At 36.9% G+C, this 16524-nt stretch overlaps 2 protein-coding genes across 9 annotated transcripts in view; both read right to left on the reverse strand.

Annotated features, from left to right (window-relative positions):
- The window catches only part of JMJD1C (jumonji domain containing 1C), a 424199-nt gene that overhangs the window by 17256 nt on the left and 390419 nt on the right, over positions 1-16524 (reverse strand). For all 8 annotated transcript variants that reach the window (XM_037804073.1, XM_037804075.1, XM_037804078.1 and 5 more), the window contains 7 exons: positions 15753-15842; positions 15162-15280; positions 14758-14971; positions 14043-14254; positions 11423-11701; positions 723-891; positions 56-146 (listed from right to left, as the gene is read on the reverse strand). In XM_037804073.1, the coding sequence (XP_037660001.1) occupies positions 56-146; positions 723-891; positions 11423-11701; positions 14043-14254; positions 14758-14971; positions 15162-15280; positions 15753-15842 (1174 nt within the window). The remainder of the gene's footprint in view (positions 1-55; positions 147-722; positions 892-11422; positions 11702-14042; positions 14255-14757; positions 14972-15161; positions 15281-15752; positions 15843-16524) is intronic.
- Positions 11718-14032, reverse strand: LOC119510051 (ubiquitin-conjugating enzyme E2 variant 2-like). The gene has a single exon (XM_037804083.1). The coding sequence runs from the start codon at positions 13212-13214 to the stop codon at positions 12897-12899; it is 318 nt and encodes a 105-aa protein (XP_037660011.1). The 5' UTR covers positions 13215-14032; the 3' UTR covers positions 11718-12896.

Raw genomic sequence — 16524 nt, forward strand, 5'->3', positions numbered from 1 at the left:
CTCAATTACATTTCAAAAATACAAGAGACAAAAAAAGTGTCAAAAGATATACTACCTTGCTGGCATCATAGTTTTGAAGTCCTCTCCTGAAGGGCAATCTTTCAATTTCAAAACAACTGTCTCTCCACTTTTGTTTTTTTGCCGCTCTATAAAGAATTCAGTTAGTTACTAAAAAAGTTAAGCACTGCTTTTTTATGATTAAAGTTTGGAGAGGAAGTAGGAAAGATATTTAAATGTATGATTCAATCTTTGTACACTAGGTACTTAATAAATGCTTGGTTATTTACAAGACTTATGCTCTTCATGTACATAGACAGAACATATTGCATTATCCATTTCTAATATCTCAAATATTACCCAATACTGATTTAAGAAAAGCTCTTTAAAATTGTTATTAACAATACAATCTTAAATCTTCACTTATAAATTTTCAAAGTGTTTCATGTATTATCATTCAATTCTCACCACTTTATGGGGTTGCCAAAAATATTCCCCATACAGATAAGGAAACAATATAAATGACTTGCATATAGTCAAAAGAATTTAGTGGGAGGGCCAGGATTAGCATCCAGTCTCCTGACTGTAAGTACTTGTTTCTTAAACAACAATATAATATAGAAGTTTTAAAGAAATTAAATATTTTTAAGTCTTTTATTTGAAAATTCATTTTTTGGGGGGGTATGTTTAAGAAACTAGTAAAACAAACAAAAACCCCAACATACTTGAAACTTCTTCAAAGCCATCCCAGAATTCCTTAACATTGGCATTTGAAATAATGCTGTCTTTGCAGTTCAAGAGGTCAGCTTGGTGGTCTCCAAAATCAAGACTAACTGATTCCGCCTTCCACAAGCTAATGTTCATTTTTTTGTGCATACCAGAAACGACTGCAGGCTTTATAAACAAAGAAACAAACAGTTAAAAGGTTTATGGACACGTCAAGATTTTCTTTTACACACACACACACACACACACACACCAAATGTATAACACATTAAGTCTCAGGACTAATTACAGATTTGTGAGAATAAAAGAGGCTATTAATAATAGTACCTAATCTGGAAAGAAGTTCACAATATGTTGGTCAATAGAGATGGTGATGACAGAATGCCACGTAGAGTACATTTTTATTTTTCAAATATAAAAATTTACATGTGTACTAATTATCAGGAAAGAAGTCTGGAAGAATGTACAAAAAATTTCATTTGTAGGTAGCAGAAATATGGAGTTTTTGGTAGCTTTATAGACTAATTTTTATAGAAATAACAAACTACTTACATAAAATATTTAAAAATTTAAAATACATAAAGTCCTTGAGAATGAAACATTATATACATTCTGAGTTTCTGTCACTTTACTTCTAAATTCTTTATCTCCACAGGATATTGATAAATAAAAATATTAAACACTTAGCCATTACAACATTAAACTTCTGGTCTAATGACCAATTCCCTGAAAGTAATACTCTCCTTTGAAATCACAGGAATGCAAATTCCTTCAGGGCTCTCTAACCTAGCAACCAACAACTGAAGATTTATAGCTTCTAAAGCTCCAGTGACAATGTGGAAACACCTCTAAGGTAACCTGATATAGTGTTATTTTCAGGTTTTATGGTTTTTTAAAAATTCCTTTATTCTGAATGAAGTAAAAGTCTGGAATATAGAGAACATAGAAAGTTGTGGCTTGTGAATTAAGAGTTTCTGGCAAAAGATGCTATTCATTAGGTACTTTGTAAGGTAATTACACAATTTAGGAACCATAAAACTTCTAGCTAGGGTTCTTGACACAAAAGACAAATCAAAAAGAAAAATAAAAAATCTGAAGTCTGGCCAATGACTTGGTTGAATGCTCCATTAAACATCCTTTTGATGGACTAACAATACATCTAATCCTTAAAACGGGTTAAGCTATGGGATAATTACCTATTTTTTTGGCAATTCACATATTAATTCTAGCTCCTATTGTTACTGTCCAGTAATGCTCCTATCTAGTCCCATGGCATTCTTTCTTATGGCAGTCAGCAGCTTGTGAGAGTCAAATTAATTAGTACATTAGAATAATTCAAGGTAGAATTCTTAGGCTACCAATATCATCTTCCTCAAATATCGAAAGGCTTCCTAATAAGACTTGCTGCCTCTGGTATTACTCCCCTCTAATTCAAGTTCCAACCTGCTTTACAGTCAGTTTAAAATGTCAATGTGTGAAGATGGCAGACGGGTGAGCTGTATGTTTTAGTTACTCCTCCAGGAAAGTAGGTAAAAAGCCAGGAACTGCGTGGACTGGACACCACAGAGCAATCTGTCTTTGGGCATACTTCATACAACACTCATGAAAACGTGGAACTGCTGAGATCAGCGAAATCTGTAAGTTTTTGCGGCCAGGGGACCCGCGCCCCTCCCTGCCAGGCTCAGTCCCTGGGGAGGAGGGGCTGTCAGCTCCAGGAAGGAGAAGGGAGAATTGCAGTGGCTGCTCTTATCGGAAACTCATTCTACTGATTCAAACTCCAACCATAGATAGACTGAGGCCAGACACCAGAGACTCTGAGAGCAGCCAGCCCAGCAGAGAGGAGACAGGCATAGAAAAAAAACAACACGAAAAACCCCAAAATAAAAGCAGAGGATTTTTGGAGTTCTGGTGAACACAGAAAGGGGAAGGGCGGAGATCAGGCCTTGAGGCGCATATGCAAATCCCGAAGCAAGGCTGATCTCTCTGCCCTGTGCACCTTTCCTTAATGGCCCTGGTTGCTTTGTCTATTAGCATTTCAATAACCCATTAGATCTCTGAGGAGGGCCGTTTTTTTTTTTTTTGTTTTTTTTTTTTTTAAATCCTTTTTGCTTTTTCTAAAACAATTACTCTAAGAAGCTCAATACAGAAAGCTTCAAAGAATTGAAATTTGGGCACGTCAAGTCAAGAGCAGAACTAAGAGAGCTCTGAGACAAAAGGCAATAATCCAGTGGCTAAGAAAATTCACTAAACAACACAACTTCCCAAGAAAAGGGGGGTGTCCGCTCACAGCCACCATCCTGGTGGACAGGAAACACTCCTGCCCATCGCCAGCCCCATAGCCCAGAGCTGCCCCAGACAACCCAGTGTGACGGAAGTGCTTCAAATAACAGGCACACACCACAAAACTGGGCGTGGACATTAGCCTTCCCTGCAACCTCAGCTGATTGTCCCAGACTTGGGAAGGTAGAGCAGTGTGAATTAACAGAGCCCCATTCAGCCATCATTTGAGCAGACTGGGAGCCTCCCAACACAGCCCAGCAGCCCAGAACTGCCCTGGGGGGACGGCACTCACCTGTGACATAGCACAGTCATTCCTCAACAGAGGACCCGGGGTGCACAGCCTGGAAGAGGGGCCCACTTGCAAGTCTCAGGAGCCATACGCCAATACCAAAGACTTGTGGGTCAGTGGCAGAGACAAACTGTGGCAGGACTGAACTGAAGGATTAGACTATTGCAGTAGCTTTAAAACTCTAGGATCATCAGGGAGATTTGATTGTTAGGGCCACCCCCCCTCCCCGACTGCCCAGAAACACGCCCCACATACAGGGCAGGCAACACCAACTACACACGCAAGCTTGGGACACCAATTGGGCCCCACAAGACTCACTCCCCCACTCACCAAAAAGGCTAAGCAGGGGAGATCTGGCTTGTGGAGAACAGGTGGCTCGTGGACGCCACCTGCTGGTTAGTTAGAGAAAGTGTACTCCACGAAGCTGTAGATCTGATAAATTAGAGATAAGGACTTCAACTGGTCTACAAACCCTAAAAGAACCCTATCAAGGTCAGCAAATGCCACGAGGCCAAAAACAACAGAAAATTATAAAGCATATGAAAAAACCAGACGATATGGATAACCCAAGCCCAAGCACCCAAATCAAAAGACCAGAAGAGACACACCTAGAGCAGCTACTCAAAGAACTAAAGATGAACAATGAGACCCTAGTACGGGATATGAAGGAAATCAAGAAGACCCTAGAAGAGCAAAAAGAAGACATTGCAAGACTAAATAAAAAAATGGATGATCTTATGGAAATTAAAGAAACTGTTGACCAAATTAAAAAGATTCTGGACACTCATAGTACAAGACTAGAGGAAGTTGAACAACGAATCAGTGACCTGGAAGATGACAGAATGGAAAATGAAAGCATAAAAGAAAGAATGGGGAAAAAAATTGAAAAACTCGAAATGGACCTCAGGGATATGATAGATAATATGAAACGTCCGAATATAAGACTCATTGGTGTCCCAGAAGGGGAAGAAAAGGGTAAAGGTCTAGGAAGAGTATTCAAAGAAATTGTTGGGGAAAACTTCCCAAATCTTCTAAACAACATAAATACACAAATCATAAATGCTCAGCGAACTCCAAATAGAATAAATCCAAAAAAACCCACTCCGAGACATATACTGATCACACTGTCAAACATAGAAGAGAAGGAGCAAGTTCTGAAAGCAGCAAGAGAAAAGCAATTCACCACATACAAAGGAAACAGCATAAGACTAAGTAGTGACTACTCAGCAGCCACCATGGAGGCGAGAAGGCAGTGGCACGATATATTTAAAATTCTGAGTGAGAGGAATTTCCAGCCAAGAATACTTTATCCAGCAAAGCTCTCCTTCAAATTTGAGGGAGAGCTTAAATTTTTCACAGACAAACAAATGCTGAGAGAATTTGCTAACAAGAGACCTGCCCTACTGGAGATACTAAAGGGAGCCCTACAGACAGAGAAACAAAGACAGGACAGAGAGACTTGGAGAAAGGTTCAGTACTAAAGAGATTCGGTATGGGTACAATAAAGGATATTAATAGAGAGAGGGAAAAATATGGCAAACATAATCCAAAGGATAAGATGGCCGATTCAAGAAATGCCTTCACGGTTTTAACGTTGAATGTAAATGGATTAAACTCCCCAATTAAAAGATATAGATTCGCAGAATGGATCAAAAAAAATGAACCATCAATATGTTGCATACAAGAGACTCATCTTAGACACAGGGACACAAAGAAACTGAAAGTGAAAGGATGGAAAAAAATATTTCATGCAAGCTACAGCCAAAAGAAAGCAGGTGTAGCAATATTAATCTCAGATAAAATAGACTTCAAATGCAGGGATGTTTTGAGAGACAAAGAAGGCCACTACATACTAATAAAAGGGGCAATTCAGCAAGAAGAAATAACAATCGTAAATGTCTATGCACCCAATCAAGGTGCCACAAAATACATGAGAGAAACACTGGCAAAACTAAAGGAAGCAATTGATGTTTCCACAATAATTGTGGGAGACTTCAACACATCACTCTCTCCTATAGATAGATCAACCAGACAGAAGACCAATAAGGAAATTGAAAACCTAAACAATCTGATAAATGAATTAGATTTCACAGACATATACAGGACATTACATCCCAAATCACCAGGATACACATACTTTTCTAGTGCTCACGGAACTTTCTCCAGAATAGATCATATGCTGGGACATAAAACAAGCCTCAATAAATTTAAAAAGATTGAAATTATTCAAAGCACATTCTCTGACCACAATGGAATACAATTAGAAGTCAATAACCATCAGAGACTTAGAAAATTCACAAATACCTGGAGGTTAAACAACACACTCCTAAACAATCAGTGGGTTAAAGAAGAAATAGCAAGAGAAATTGCTAAATATATAGAGACGAATGAAAATGAGAACACAACATACCAAAACCTATGGGATGCAGCAAAAGCAGTGCTAAGGGGGAAATTTATAGCACTAAACGCATATATTAAAAAGGAAGAAAGAGCCAAAATCAAAGAACTAATGGATCAACTGAAGAAGCTAGAAAATGAACAGCAAACCAATCCTAAACCAAGTACAAGAAAAGAAATAACAAGGATTAAAGCAGAAATAAATGACATAGAGAACAAAAAAACAATAGAAAGGATAAATATCACCAAAAGTTGGTTCTTTGAGAAGATCAACAAGATTGACAAGCCCCTAGCTAGACTGACAAAATCAAAAAGAGAGAAGACCCATATAAACAAAATAATGAATGAAAAAGGTGACATAACTGCAGATCCTGAAGAAATTAAAAAAACTATAAGAGGATATTATGAACAACTGTATGGCAACAAACTGGATAATGTTGAAGAAATGGACAATTTCCTGGAAACATATGAACAACCTAGACTGACCAGAGAAGAAATAGAAGACCTCAACCAACCCATCACAAGCAAAGAGATCCAATCAGTCATCAAAAATCTTCCCACAAATAAATGCCCAGGGCCAGATGGCTTCACAGGGGAATTCTACCAAACTTTCCAGAAAGAACTGACACCAATCTTACTCAAACTCTTTCAAAACATTGAAAAAAATGGAACACTACCTAACTCATTTTATGAAGCTAACATCAATCTAATACCGAAACCAGGCAAAGATGCTACAAAAAAGGAAAACTACAGGCCAATCTCCCTAATGAATATAGATGCAAAAATCCTCAACAAAATACTTGCAAATCGAATCCAAAGACACATTAAAAAAATCATACACCATGACCAAGTGGGGTTCATTCCAGGCATGCAAGGATGGTTCAACATAAGAAAAACAATCAATGTATTACAACACATTAAAAACTCGAAAGGGAAAAATCAATTGATCATCTCAATAGATGCTGAAAAAGCATTTGACAAAATCCAACATCCCTTTTTGATAAAAACACTTCAAAAGGTAGGAATTGAAGGAAACTTCCTCAACATGATAAAGAGCATATATGAAAAACCCACAGCCAGCATAGTACTCAATGGTGAGAGACTGAAAGCCTTCCCTCTAAAATCAGGAACAAGACAAGGATGCCCGCTGTCACCACTGTTATTCAACATTGTGCTGGAAGTGCTAGCCAGGGCAATCCGGCAAGACAAAGAAATAAAAGGCATCCAAATTGGAAAAGAAGAAGTAAAACTGTCATTGTTTGCAGATGATATGATCTTATATCTAGAAAACCCTGAGAAATCAACGATACACCTACTAGAGCTAATAAACAAATTTAGCAAAGTAGCGGGATACAAGATTAATGCACATAAGTCAGTAATGTTTCTATATGCTAGAAATGAACAAACTGAAGAGACACTCAAGAAAAAGATACCATTTTCAATAGCAACTAAAAAAATCAAGTACCTAGGAATAAACTTAACCAAAGATGTAAAAGACCTATACAAAGAAAACTACATAACTCTACTAAAAGAAATAGAAGGGGACCTTAAAAGATGGAAAAATATTCCATGTTCATGGATAGGAAGGCTAAATGTCATTAAGATGTCAATTCTACCCAAACTCATCTACAGATTCAATGCAATCCCAATCAAAATTCCAACAACCTACTTTGCAGACTTGGAAAAGCTAGTTATCAAATTTATTTGGAAAGGGAAGATGCCTCGAATTGCTAAAGACACTCTAAAAAAGAAAAACGAAGTGGGAGGACTTACACTCCCTGACTTTGAAGCTTATTATAAAGCCACAGTTGCCAAAACAGCATGGTACTGGCACAAAGATAGACATATAGATCAATGGAATCGAATTGAGAATTCAGAGATAGACCCTCAGATCTATGGCCGACTGATCTTTGATAAGGCCCCCAAAGTCACCGAACTGAGCCATAATGGTCTTTTCAACAAATGGGGCTGGGAGAGTTGGATATCCATATCCAAAAGAATGAAAGAGGACCCCTACCTCACCCCCTACACAAAAATTAACTCAAAATGGACCAAAGATCTCAATATAAAAGAAAGTACCATAAAACTCCTAGAAGATAATGTAGGAAAACATCTTCAAGACCTTGTATTAGGCGGCCACTTCCTAGACTTTACACCCAAAGCACAAGCAACAAAAGAGAAAATAGATAAATGGGAACTCCTCAAGCTTAGAAGTTTCTGCACCTCAAAGGAATTTCTCAAAAAGGTAAAGAGGCAGCCAACTCAATGGGAAAAAATTTTTGGAAACCATGTATCTGACAAAAGACTGATATCTTGCATATATAAAGAAATCCTACAACTCAATGACAATAGTACAGACAGCCCAATTATAAAATGGGCAAAAGATATGAAAAGACAGTTCTCTGAAGAGGAAATACAAATGGCCAAGAAACACATGAAAAAATGTTCAGCTTCACTAGCTATTAGAGAGATGCAAATTAAGACCACAATGAGATACCATCTAACACCGGTTAGAATGGCTGCCACTAAACAAACAGGAAACTACAAATGCTGGAGGGGATGTGGAGAAATTGGAACTCTTAATCATTGTTGGTGGGACTGTATAATGGTTCAGCCACTCTGGAAGTCAGTCTGGCAGTTCCTTAGAAAACTAGATATAGAGCTACCATTCGATCCAGCGATTGCACTTCTCGGTATATACCCGGAAGATCGGAAAGCAGTGACACGAACAGATATCTGCACGCCAATGTTCATAGCAGCATTATTCACAATTGCCAAGAGATGGAAACAACCCAAATGTCCTTCAACAGATGAGTGGATAAATAAAATGTGGTATATACACACGATGGAATACTACGCGGCAGTAAGAAGGAACGATCTGGTGAAACATATGACAACATGGATGAACCTTGAAGACATAATGCTGAGCGAAATAAGCCAGGCACAAAAAGAGAAATATTATATGCTACCACTAATGTGAACTTTGAAAAATGTAAAACAAATGGTTTATAATGTAGAATGTAGGGGAACTAGCAGTAGAGAGCAATTAAGGAAGGGGGAACAATAATCCAAGAAGAACAGATAAGCTATTTAACGTTCTGGGGATGCCCAGAAATGACTATGGTCTGTTAATTTCTGATGGATGTAGTAGGAACAAGTTCACTGAAATGTTGCTATATTATGTAACTTTCTTGGGGTAAAGTAGGAACATGTTGGAAGTTAAGCAGTTATCTTAGGTTAGTTGTCTTTTTCTTACTCCCTTGCTATGGTCTCTTTGAAATGTTCTTTTATTGTATGTTTGTTTTCTTTTTAACTTTTTTTTTCATACAGTTGATTTAAAAAAGAAGGGAAAGTTAAAAAAAAAAAAAAGAAAAAAGACAAACAAGGGAAAAAAAAAAAAAAAAAGATGTAGTGCCCCCTTGAGGAGCCTGTGGAGAATGCAGGGGTATTCGCCTACCCCACCTCCATGGTTGCTAACATGACCACAGACATAGGGGACTGGTGGTTTGATGGGTTGAGCCCTCTACCATAAGTTTTACCCTTGGGAAGACGGTTGCTGCAAAGGAGAGGCTAGGCCTCCCTGTATTTGTGCCTAAGAGTCTCCTCCTGAATGCCTCTTTGTTGCTCAGATGTGGCCCTCTCTCTCTGGCTAAGCCAACTTGAAAGGTGAAATCACTGCCCTCCCCCCTACGTGGGATCAGACACCCAGGGAAGTGAATCTCCCTGGCAACGTGGAATATGACTCCCGGGGAGGAATGTAGACCCGGCATCGTGGGATGGAGAACATCTTCTTGACCAAAAGGGGGATGTGAAAGGAAATGAAATAAGCTTTAGTGGCAGAGAGATTCCAAAACGAGCCGAGAGATCACTCTGGTGGGCACTCTTACGCACACTTTAGACAACCTTTTTTAGGTTCTAAAGAATTGGGGTAGCTGGTGGTGGATACCTGAAACTATTAAACTACAACCCAGAACCCATGAATCTCGAAGACAGTTGTATAAAAATGTAGCTTATGGGGGGTGACAGTGGGATTGGGAAAGCCATAAGGACCAAACTCCACTTTGTCTAGTTTATGGATGGATGTGTAGAAAAGTAGGGGAAGCAAACAAACAGACAAAGGTACCCAGTGTTCTTTTTTACTTCAATTGCTCTTTTTCACTCTAATTATTATTCTTGTTATTTTTGTGTGTGTGCTAATGAAGGTGTCAGGGATTGATTTAGGTGATGAATGTACAACTATGTAATGGTACTGTAAACAATCGAAAGTACAATTTGTTTTGTATGACTGCGTGGTATGTGAATATATCTCAATAAAATGATGATTAAAAAAAAAAAAAGAACAAAAAAAAAAAAAAAAGGAAAAAAAAAAATGTCAATGTGATTCCTAAGTTAAAACTGTCACATACAGGACAAAATTCAGACTCCTTAGGCATGGGGTATAAAGGCCCTTCATCATCATTCCCCTGATGATCTCCTTTCCCCAGCACTCTTCTACAGAACTCCATGTTCCAGAAAAATCACTCTACTTACAGTTCCCCAAACACCTGATGCTTGAATATCTCCAGCCTTTTCCATCTAACAAAATTTCATTTAATCTTTGAAGCAGAGAAAACATCATTCAGAGTAGCCTCTTTGAACTAGTACCCTAAGCTTAGTCATTCCATCTTCTGGGTTACCACAGCACCTCGAACAAAGTTCTTAGAACATCTAACATATTTATAAAAAATATTTCATCTGTGTGCCATTTCCTACTTGAAGCCCATATACAATTAAATACTCTAAACTGCAACGAAATGATGGTCTCAGGGCTTCAAAGAAATATATGGAGCCCCCACCAAAAAAGTATATGCAAAATTGTGACTATAACCAATGCACAGGTATCTTTTCCCTGGGGAAAGAGAACTAAAGCAAGCTTTCATCAGATTTTGAAAGGGATAAGTGATCTAAAAAGATTAAGAATTATTGCACTAAAAAAGTTCTTAATCAAATCTTACTCATTTTTACTTCCCCAGCACAAAGACTGGATCTTACTAGGTGCTCAATAACTATTTGTCAAATGAACATAGTTAAATGAAAGTTAAGTATTCCAGAAAGCAATAAATAAATTAGTGATAATACTAAGTCATACATATTCTTAAAGTTGTTCATAATTTTTGCATTAATGTTTATCTGAATTATATCCAACATTATATGAAACTGTAGTAAAAAAAATCATTTTTATTAGGGCAGAATCATATAATGGAGGAGTCTGTCATTCAAGATTTGATGAACTAATTTATAAATAAATGCTCTATGGATAAACATTAAATGCACCAACATCTATACATTTTATAGGCTCAAGAAAAAAGCTCTAATATTGGTTAACATTTTAATAGGTATGAATTTATTAACTCAACCAAGATAAAAAATCTTTAAAAGACGGAGGGACCAGACTTTTGTAAATACAAGAATTTATTAAATGTTTCTTCACTAACAGATCAAAAACATAACATCAAATAATCAGTTTACCTGTTAATTTTATATAAATCTGGCCAAAAAAAACCCCACAAAAAAACAAACAAACAAAAAAACAAACAGGAATTCAGAAACAATCATTGTGGTAACCTTTTTTTGGTGTTTTTGGTATCTTCCCCCAAATGTGATTATTACTATTTCTTTGGAAAGAATCATTTTGCCTATTCAACTAGCTTTAGCTCAACTAAGAGTGTACTTAAATCAGCTTAAAATACTCACCTGTCCTTGTTTCCAGCACTCCTTAAAGAGCTTCCAATTATCACTATTCTTATAATCCTTAAGCCATAAAATATGCTTCTCACAGATCCAAGAATGTGGTATATCACTGTACAATTTATTGCTTTCATACATGGGAGGTTTTCTGCTTTCTTTAGGCTCTTCTTTAAGCTCTGGTTTTACATTTATCTTGGAGGCTTTATTTGGTGGAATTTTGTTTTCAACGACTGAAGCAATTATGTCATCAAGAATGTTTGGCATAGTCCTTCCACTTTTGCCACTCTATTAAAACAGAACAAAACTTTTGAAAAAAATTTTTATTTTGAGGGGATATATATACGACTCCTACACACTATTATTTTTAAACTTTCACTTCAGTTTACTATTTTTTTTTTCACTGACACCTCCCAACTTGTTTTTATTATAAATACAGGTATCAAAACAATCCTTTGATACTACTAGTAGTCAGCACCCACAATGCTTCAAAAATTAATACAATTTGCAACAATATTCATTGTACCTGCTACTTTAAACAATTTAAATTGCAGATCTTTCACTAAGCAAGTAGATAAAACATGCCATTTATGGTTTTCCTTCTTGAAACTAGTTTTCAGACACACATATCCTTCCATAGCAATTTGACACTTCTTGCCATGCTTTCATCTTGTAAACCTGAAAACAGCAATATTATACTCCAGGTTTATGCTTAAAGGACAGTGCCTTGATAAGAGAAAAAAGAATTGTGCTGCATTTTTCCTCCTGTTACCTAAAAACGTAATGGGTGTACATACATTAAATATATTCTTACAATGACAAGGCAGTCAAGGACCTGGTGGTGCTGTTGTATGAAACCGCGTTGCTCTCCTCTGGCTTCTCCCTCGACGATCCCCAGACCCACTTAAACTGTATCTACCACATGATCAAGCTAGGCTTAGGCATTGATGAAGATGAAGTGACAGCAGAGGAATCCAGTGCTGCTGTTCCTGATGAGATCCCCCCCCTTGAAGGTGACAAAGATGCATCTTGCATGGAAGAAGTAGATTAGGTGTTTCTGCCCTCAAACCTTGTACCCACTGTATAGTGTTCCCCTGACTCCCACAGCAGGCCAAGTGGCTCTGTCCCACCTGGCTCCATCTACTGTTGTCTAGCGGTTCCCTCTCTCCCTCCTGTCCTTGTGTCTAAGGCAGGATGTAAGAAGGGCCATGAGCCCCATCTCATTTGACAATGGGGTTGGATGTTGTGTATTGTGTTGGTTTATTTTGTTCTGAAATTGAAGTGTGCAAATAAAGAAGATGCAGTTTTATACAAAAAAAAATAAAATAAAAAAAAAATATATATTCTTACAAACATCCGGGTCATGTTTACCAGCTGGAATTCTTTTACTTAATGTGTGGGAATTCTGCATTGTGGTACTTAAGCAAGACATTAACATGAGTAGAAGGTTGTTGATTTAAGACAAGTTTGAGATCCACTAAAATTAATTATTGTATGTTTGTCCTTCTGGAGGCTGTGGAAGCTTCATATTTTCTTTGGACATCATTAGACGTCTTAGCTCTTGAAGTACAACTTTAATGCTACATGAATTTTGCCATTTTGCTAACACTGGTATGCTCCGTGCATCCACCATTCCACTGGAATTATTTATTCCATTCATATTAATTTTTGTTACAAATCTAACTGATGGAGGAGCTTCTGGGTATTTAGGTCCACATTCTACTTTCAGGCTATATATTCTGTTTTCATAATTTGTCCTTGGTGGCCCAATAATCATGCCTGTCCACCTTGTAAGTGTCATATCTTCATCATCTTCAAGGCCCCAGCTAACAGTACCATCGCCTACTCCTTTCTGTCCTTCTTCAAGTTCTTCCAACAAGCTAAAATTACGAGGAACTTTAACTCCTGGGAGAGCTGGAGGGTCGCCTTGGACTGGGTCTGAAGGGTACTATCTGTTTCTTTTTCGGCTCAGTGGAGAAAGCCCCAGTCATTTTCAGTTTCCAGGGCTGTCTCAGTTTACCATTAACACAGCGTACCACCAATGCAAACATCTGTTTGTTCAAGGATATGCAGTTGTGTTAGTAGTTATGAATCCCCAGTCTGTACAGTGTTCCTGACAGATGAGTACTAGAAATTTGGTGGTCTCCATGAGAGAGAGTAAATTCCAGGGATACAGAACCCAGAACAGTGGCCTTCCTACAGTTTATACAGTTTTAGGCCTGGGGCAGAAGGATGGGTAAGTGGAATCTCCATATACATTATTCTGCTTTTTTTCTGGTGAATGATTAAAGCAAAATTTAATTTCTAAATATTTCAAATAATGTAAAATTCATTTCCATATGTATATGCATATTTTTAGACCTATGGTTTTCAAATTCTGGAAGGTGTATCTTAGGGCCTGTATAGCATCAAAAAGCTCCCTCCACCAACCATTTTTACCTGGGAAAAAAGGACAGAAAACTCCTGCTTAAGTTATAATACAAATTGGAACATGCTTAGTAATTTGGTACATGTGTGTCTTCTGCAGCTGTTTAGTGTGCAGTTCACAGCCAAAAGCCAATAGCCAAGTCTCCAAATCATCTGAATTTAGGGCACGTAATAAAGCAAAAAAATTTGGCATCACACTCACTGGGGCTCCCATTGAATATACTGGTGCAAAAGCTATGCCAGCATCTGTAGAGCCTACACGTAGCTTGCCGGCTGTTGTTGTCAGCAAATCCCGTAAGGTTGAGCCTTGTTCATTATAATGGGACACAGGAGGTGATGTTCTGTTCAGAGAATCAGGATTGTCTTGTTCACTCTCTTCTTTAATTTGTTTTTCAAGGGCAACCTCTTCGTTTTCTAAAATAAAACATGTCACATTCTGAAATAAAATATTTTGACACAATTAAACAAACAAAACTGATACCCTGTATTTTACAGTGAGAGGTAAAAACTGTAGCACCAGTGATTTACTCCCCTGAATGCACACCAGGGATGGATTAGATCCCTCAAAATGGAGTTAAACAGTTTGATATGAAAAGGCCTTTCTGAACATCTTAGACATGTAGCTTAATTTGTACTTGTCACAAATGAAAAACGCTATAGCTAAAACAGGAGAAAGCATAGGTAGGTTAAAAATCTATTACCCTGGTGGCTTTATTGATGTTCAACCACAAACGATCCTATAACTAATTCTGATATAATCACAAGAAGGCACAAAATTACTGATGAGAAAAGACAAACCTTTTATTGAACTTCAGCCACAAATGCAAGCAACTGACAAATGCAAATTGTTCTAAATTAAAAGTACATTGTTCGTTATACTATAATCCTCTAACACATACACAATTAATTATATTTACCTTTCTTTTCTTCTCTGGCTTTTTGCTCTGCGAGATCTGCTAACCAGTGCAATGGTGATTGGGATTCTGGAGGAGTTAACTTGCTGTCTGTGCTTATATCACTCTCTGGGGTTCTGCTGCCATTATTTTCAGACTTCTGAGGGATATTTTGCTGCTGAGACTCAGGTATGGACAGAGATATTTTCTTACTGTGATTAAGAACATTTTGCAAAACCTACAAGAGTAGAACAATTTAAGTTTTTAATACTTTATTTTCAATTGTTCATAGTTAAAATTACTAGTTATAATAAATTCTGACTCAGTAACAAAGACAATTCACAAACATAAATCATACATTTCAGTTAACAAAGTTGATTAATTTAACCAAGAATTTTATTTGAATAGTTAAAGAGATTTTTACTCACCTGAGACACACCATTCATTGCAGGAACTTGTATATTCTGTTTGTTAGTGCAGTGACAATGGGATCTAATACCATATTTTTCTCTAAGAGTATGCATCACATCTAAAAGATCTGTCAAAACTATAAAATAAAAAGGCAGTTAATAAAAAGGTTAACATTAATTATTAAGACTATAAATTTTTTTCATACTATGATATGTTTAATAAATAACAAACACTGGAGGTTTTCTAGTCCTTTTTCAACCTTCTCCATTTCCTCAATCTATTTCAGGTTTGATCATTCAACCAAATTCATGTTCTCTATTCCTGTTCTCTCTCAACTCTATTATTAAAAATTTAGTGTGCTCAAAAAACTTAGAGCTTGCATTATAAATCCAATAGGCTTTTTCATTGCACTCTAGCTTTCTCTTCTAAAATGGTTCCTCTATGGCTTTTTTCATCATTGGGGCTGGAATCATCATCCTAGCTTTATTATACAGCCCATTTCGAATGACTATGAGCAAAAACAATTCAAGGTTAAATGGACTATTATACTCTCATATAATCTGACACAACCAAGAGCTGTTATACTAGTGATGTATATTTATACTTACCAGAACCAGGTATAATCTGAGTTGGCATTAAATGTTTGTGATCATGAGGCTGACCCTTCACGCACTTCATCCAAGCATATAGTTCTTTATCTGTAAGATTATAACTAGTTTATATCACTCATGGTTTTAGAATTTAAAATATGATTGCTTGCATAAAAGTGCTTAATAATTATATACAAGGTCAACATTAGGCTTCAAATGTTTGGTTCTTAAAACAAATAGTCAGAAAAGACAGTTCTGCTGGTCTGTGAATTTTACTAAAACAGGGATACAAAGTGAATGTAATAATAGCCTTTCTACAGTGACCACTCTTTATTATCAGTAATATATTAGTCACTTCTATCTTCTTTTGTCTGATTCTAGCTTATCTGTAGCTAATTTCCTTTTATTTCTTCCCTATTTTTTGTGCTAAACAGGGCTTTTGCCTTATCCTAGTACATCGCAATGACAAGTTTGAGGCTACTGCTAATTCATTTTCCCATTGTGCTCCAAAGACATGTGAAAAGCTGTTACTATATACCTAGTACTTAGTTGCTATCCTTGCCTTCAAACATGGCTCTATATCTGGGGATGAAAACTTATTAAGGCAAAGCAAGGGGCATATTATATACAGGAAAAATTCTTTCTCTGTAAATTTAATGACAAACAGCTATTAATGATTAGCTATACCAGCTACAATAAATGTCAAGTTCATTAAATTTAATACAAAAAAAAAAAAAATCTAGAACTGTTTCATGGAGAGTCTTAAATAAAATTCAAATCCAGTCTAAAA

This window comes from Choloepus didactylus, chromosome 15 (assembly GCF_015220235.1).
Source record: "Choloepus didactylus isolate mChoDid1 chromosome 15, mChoDid1.pri, whole genome shotgun sequence".
Lineage (NCBI taxonomy): Eukaryota > Metazoa > Chordata > Mammalia > Pilosa > Megalonychidae > Choloepus > Choloepus didactylus.

Bases quoted from the DNA above. Each gene is read 5' to 3' on its own strand.
- LOC119510051 (XM_037804083.1), bottom strand. From the start codon at position 13,214: ATGACACTTACAAGGTGGACAGGCATGATTATTGGGCCACCAAGGACA.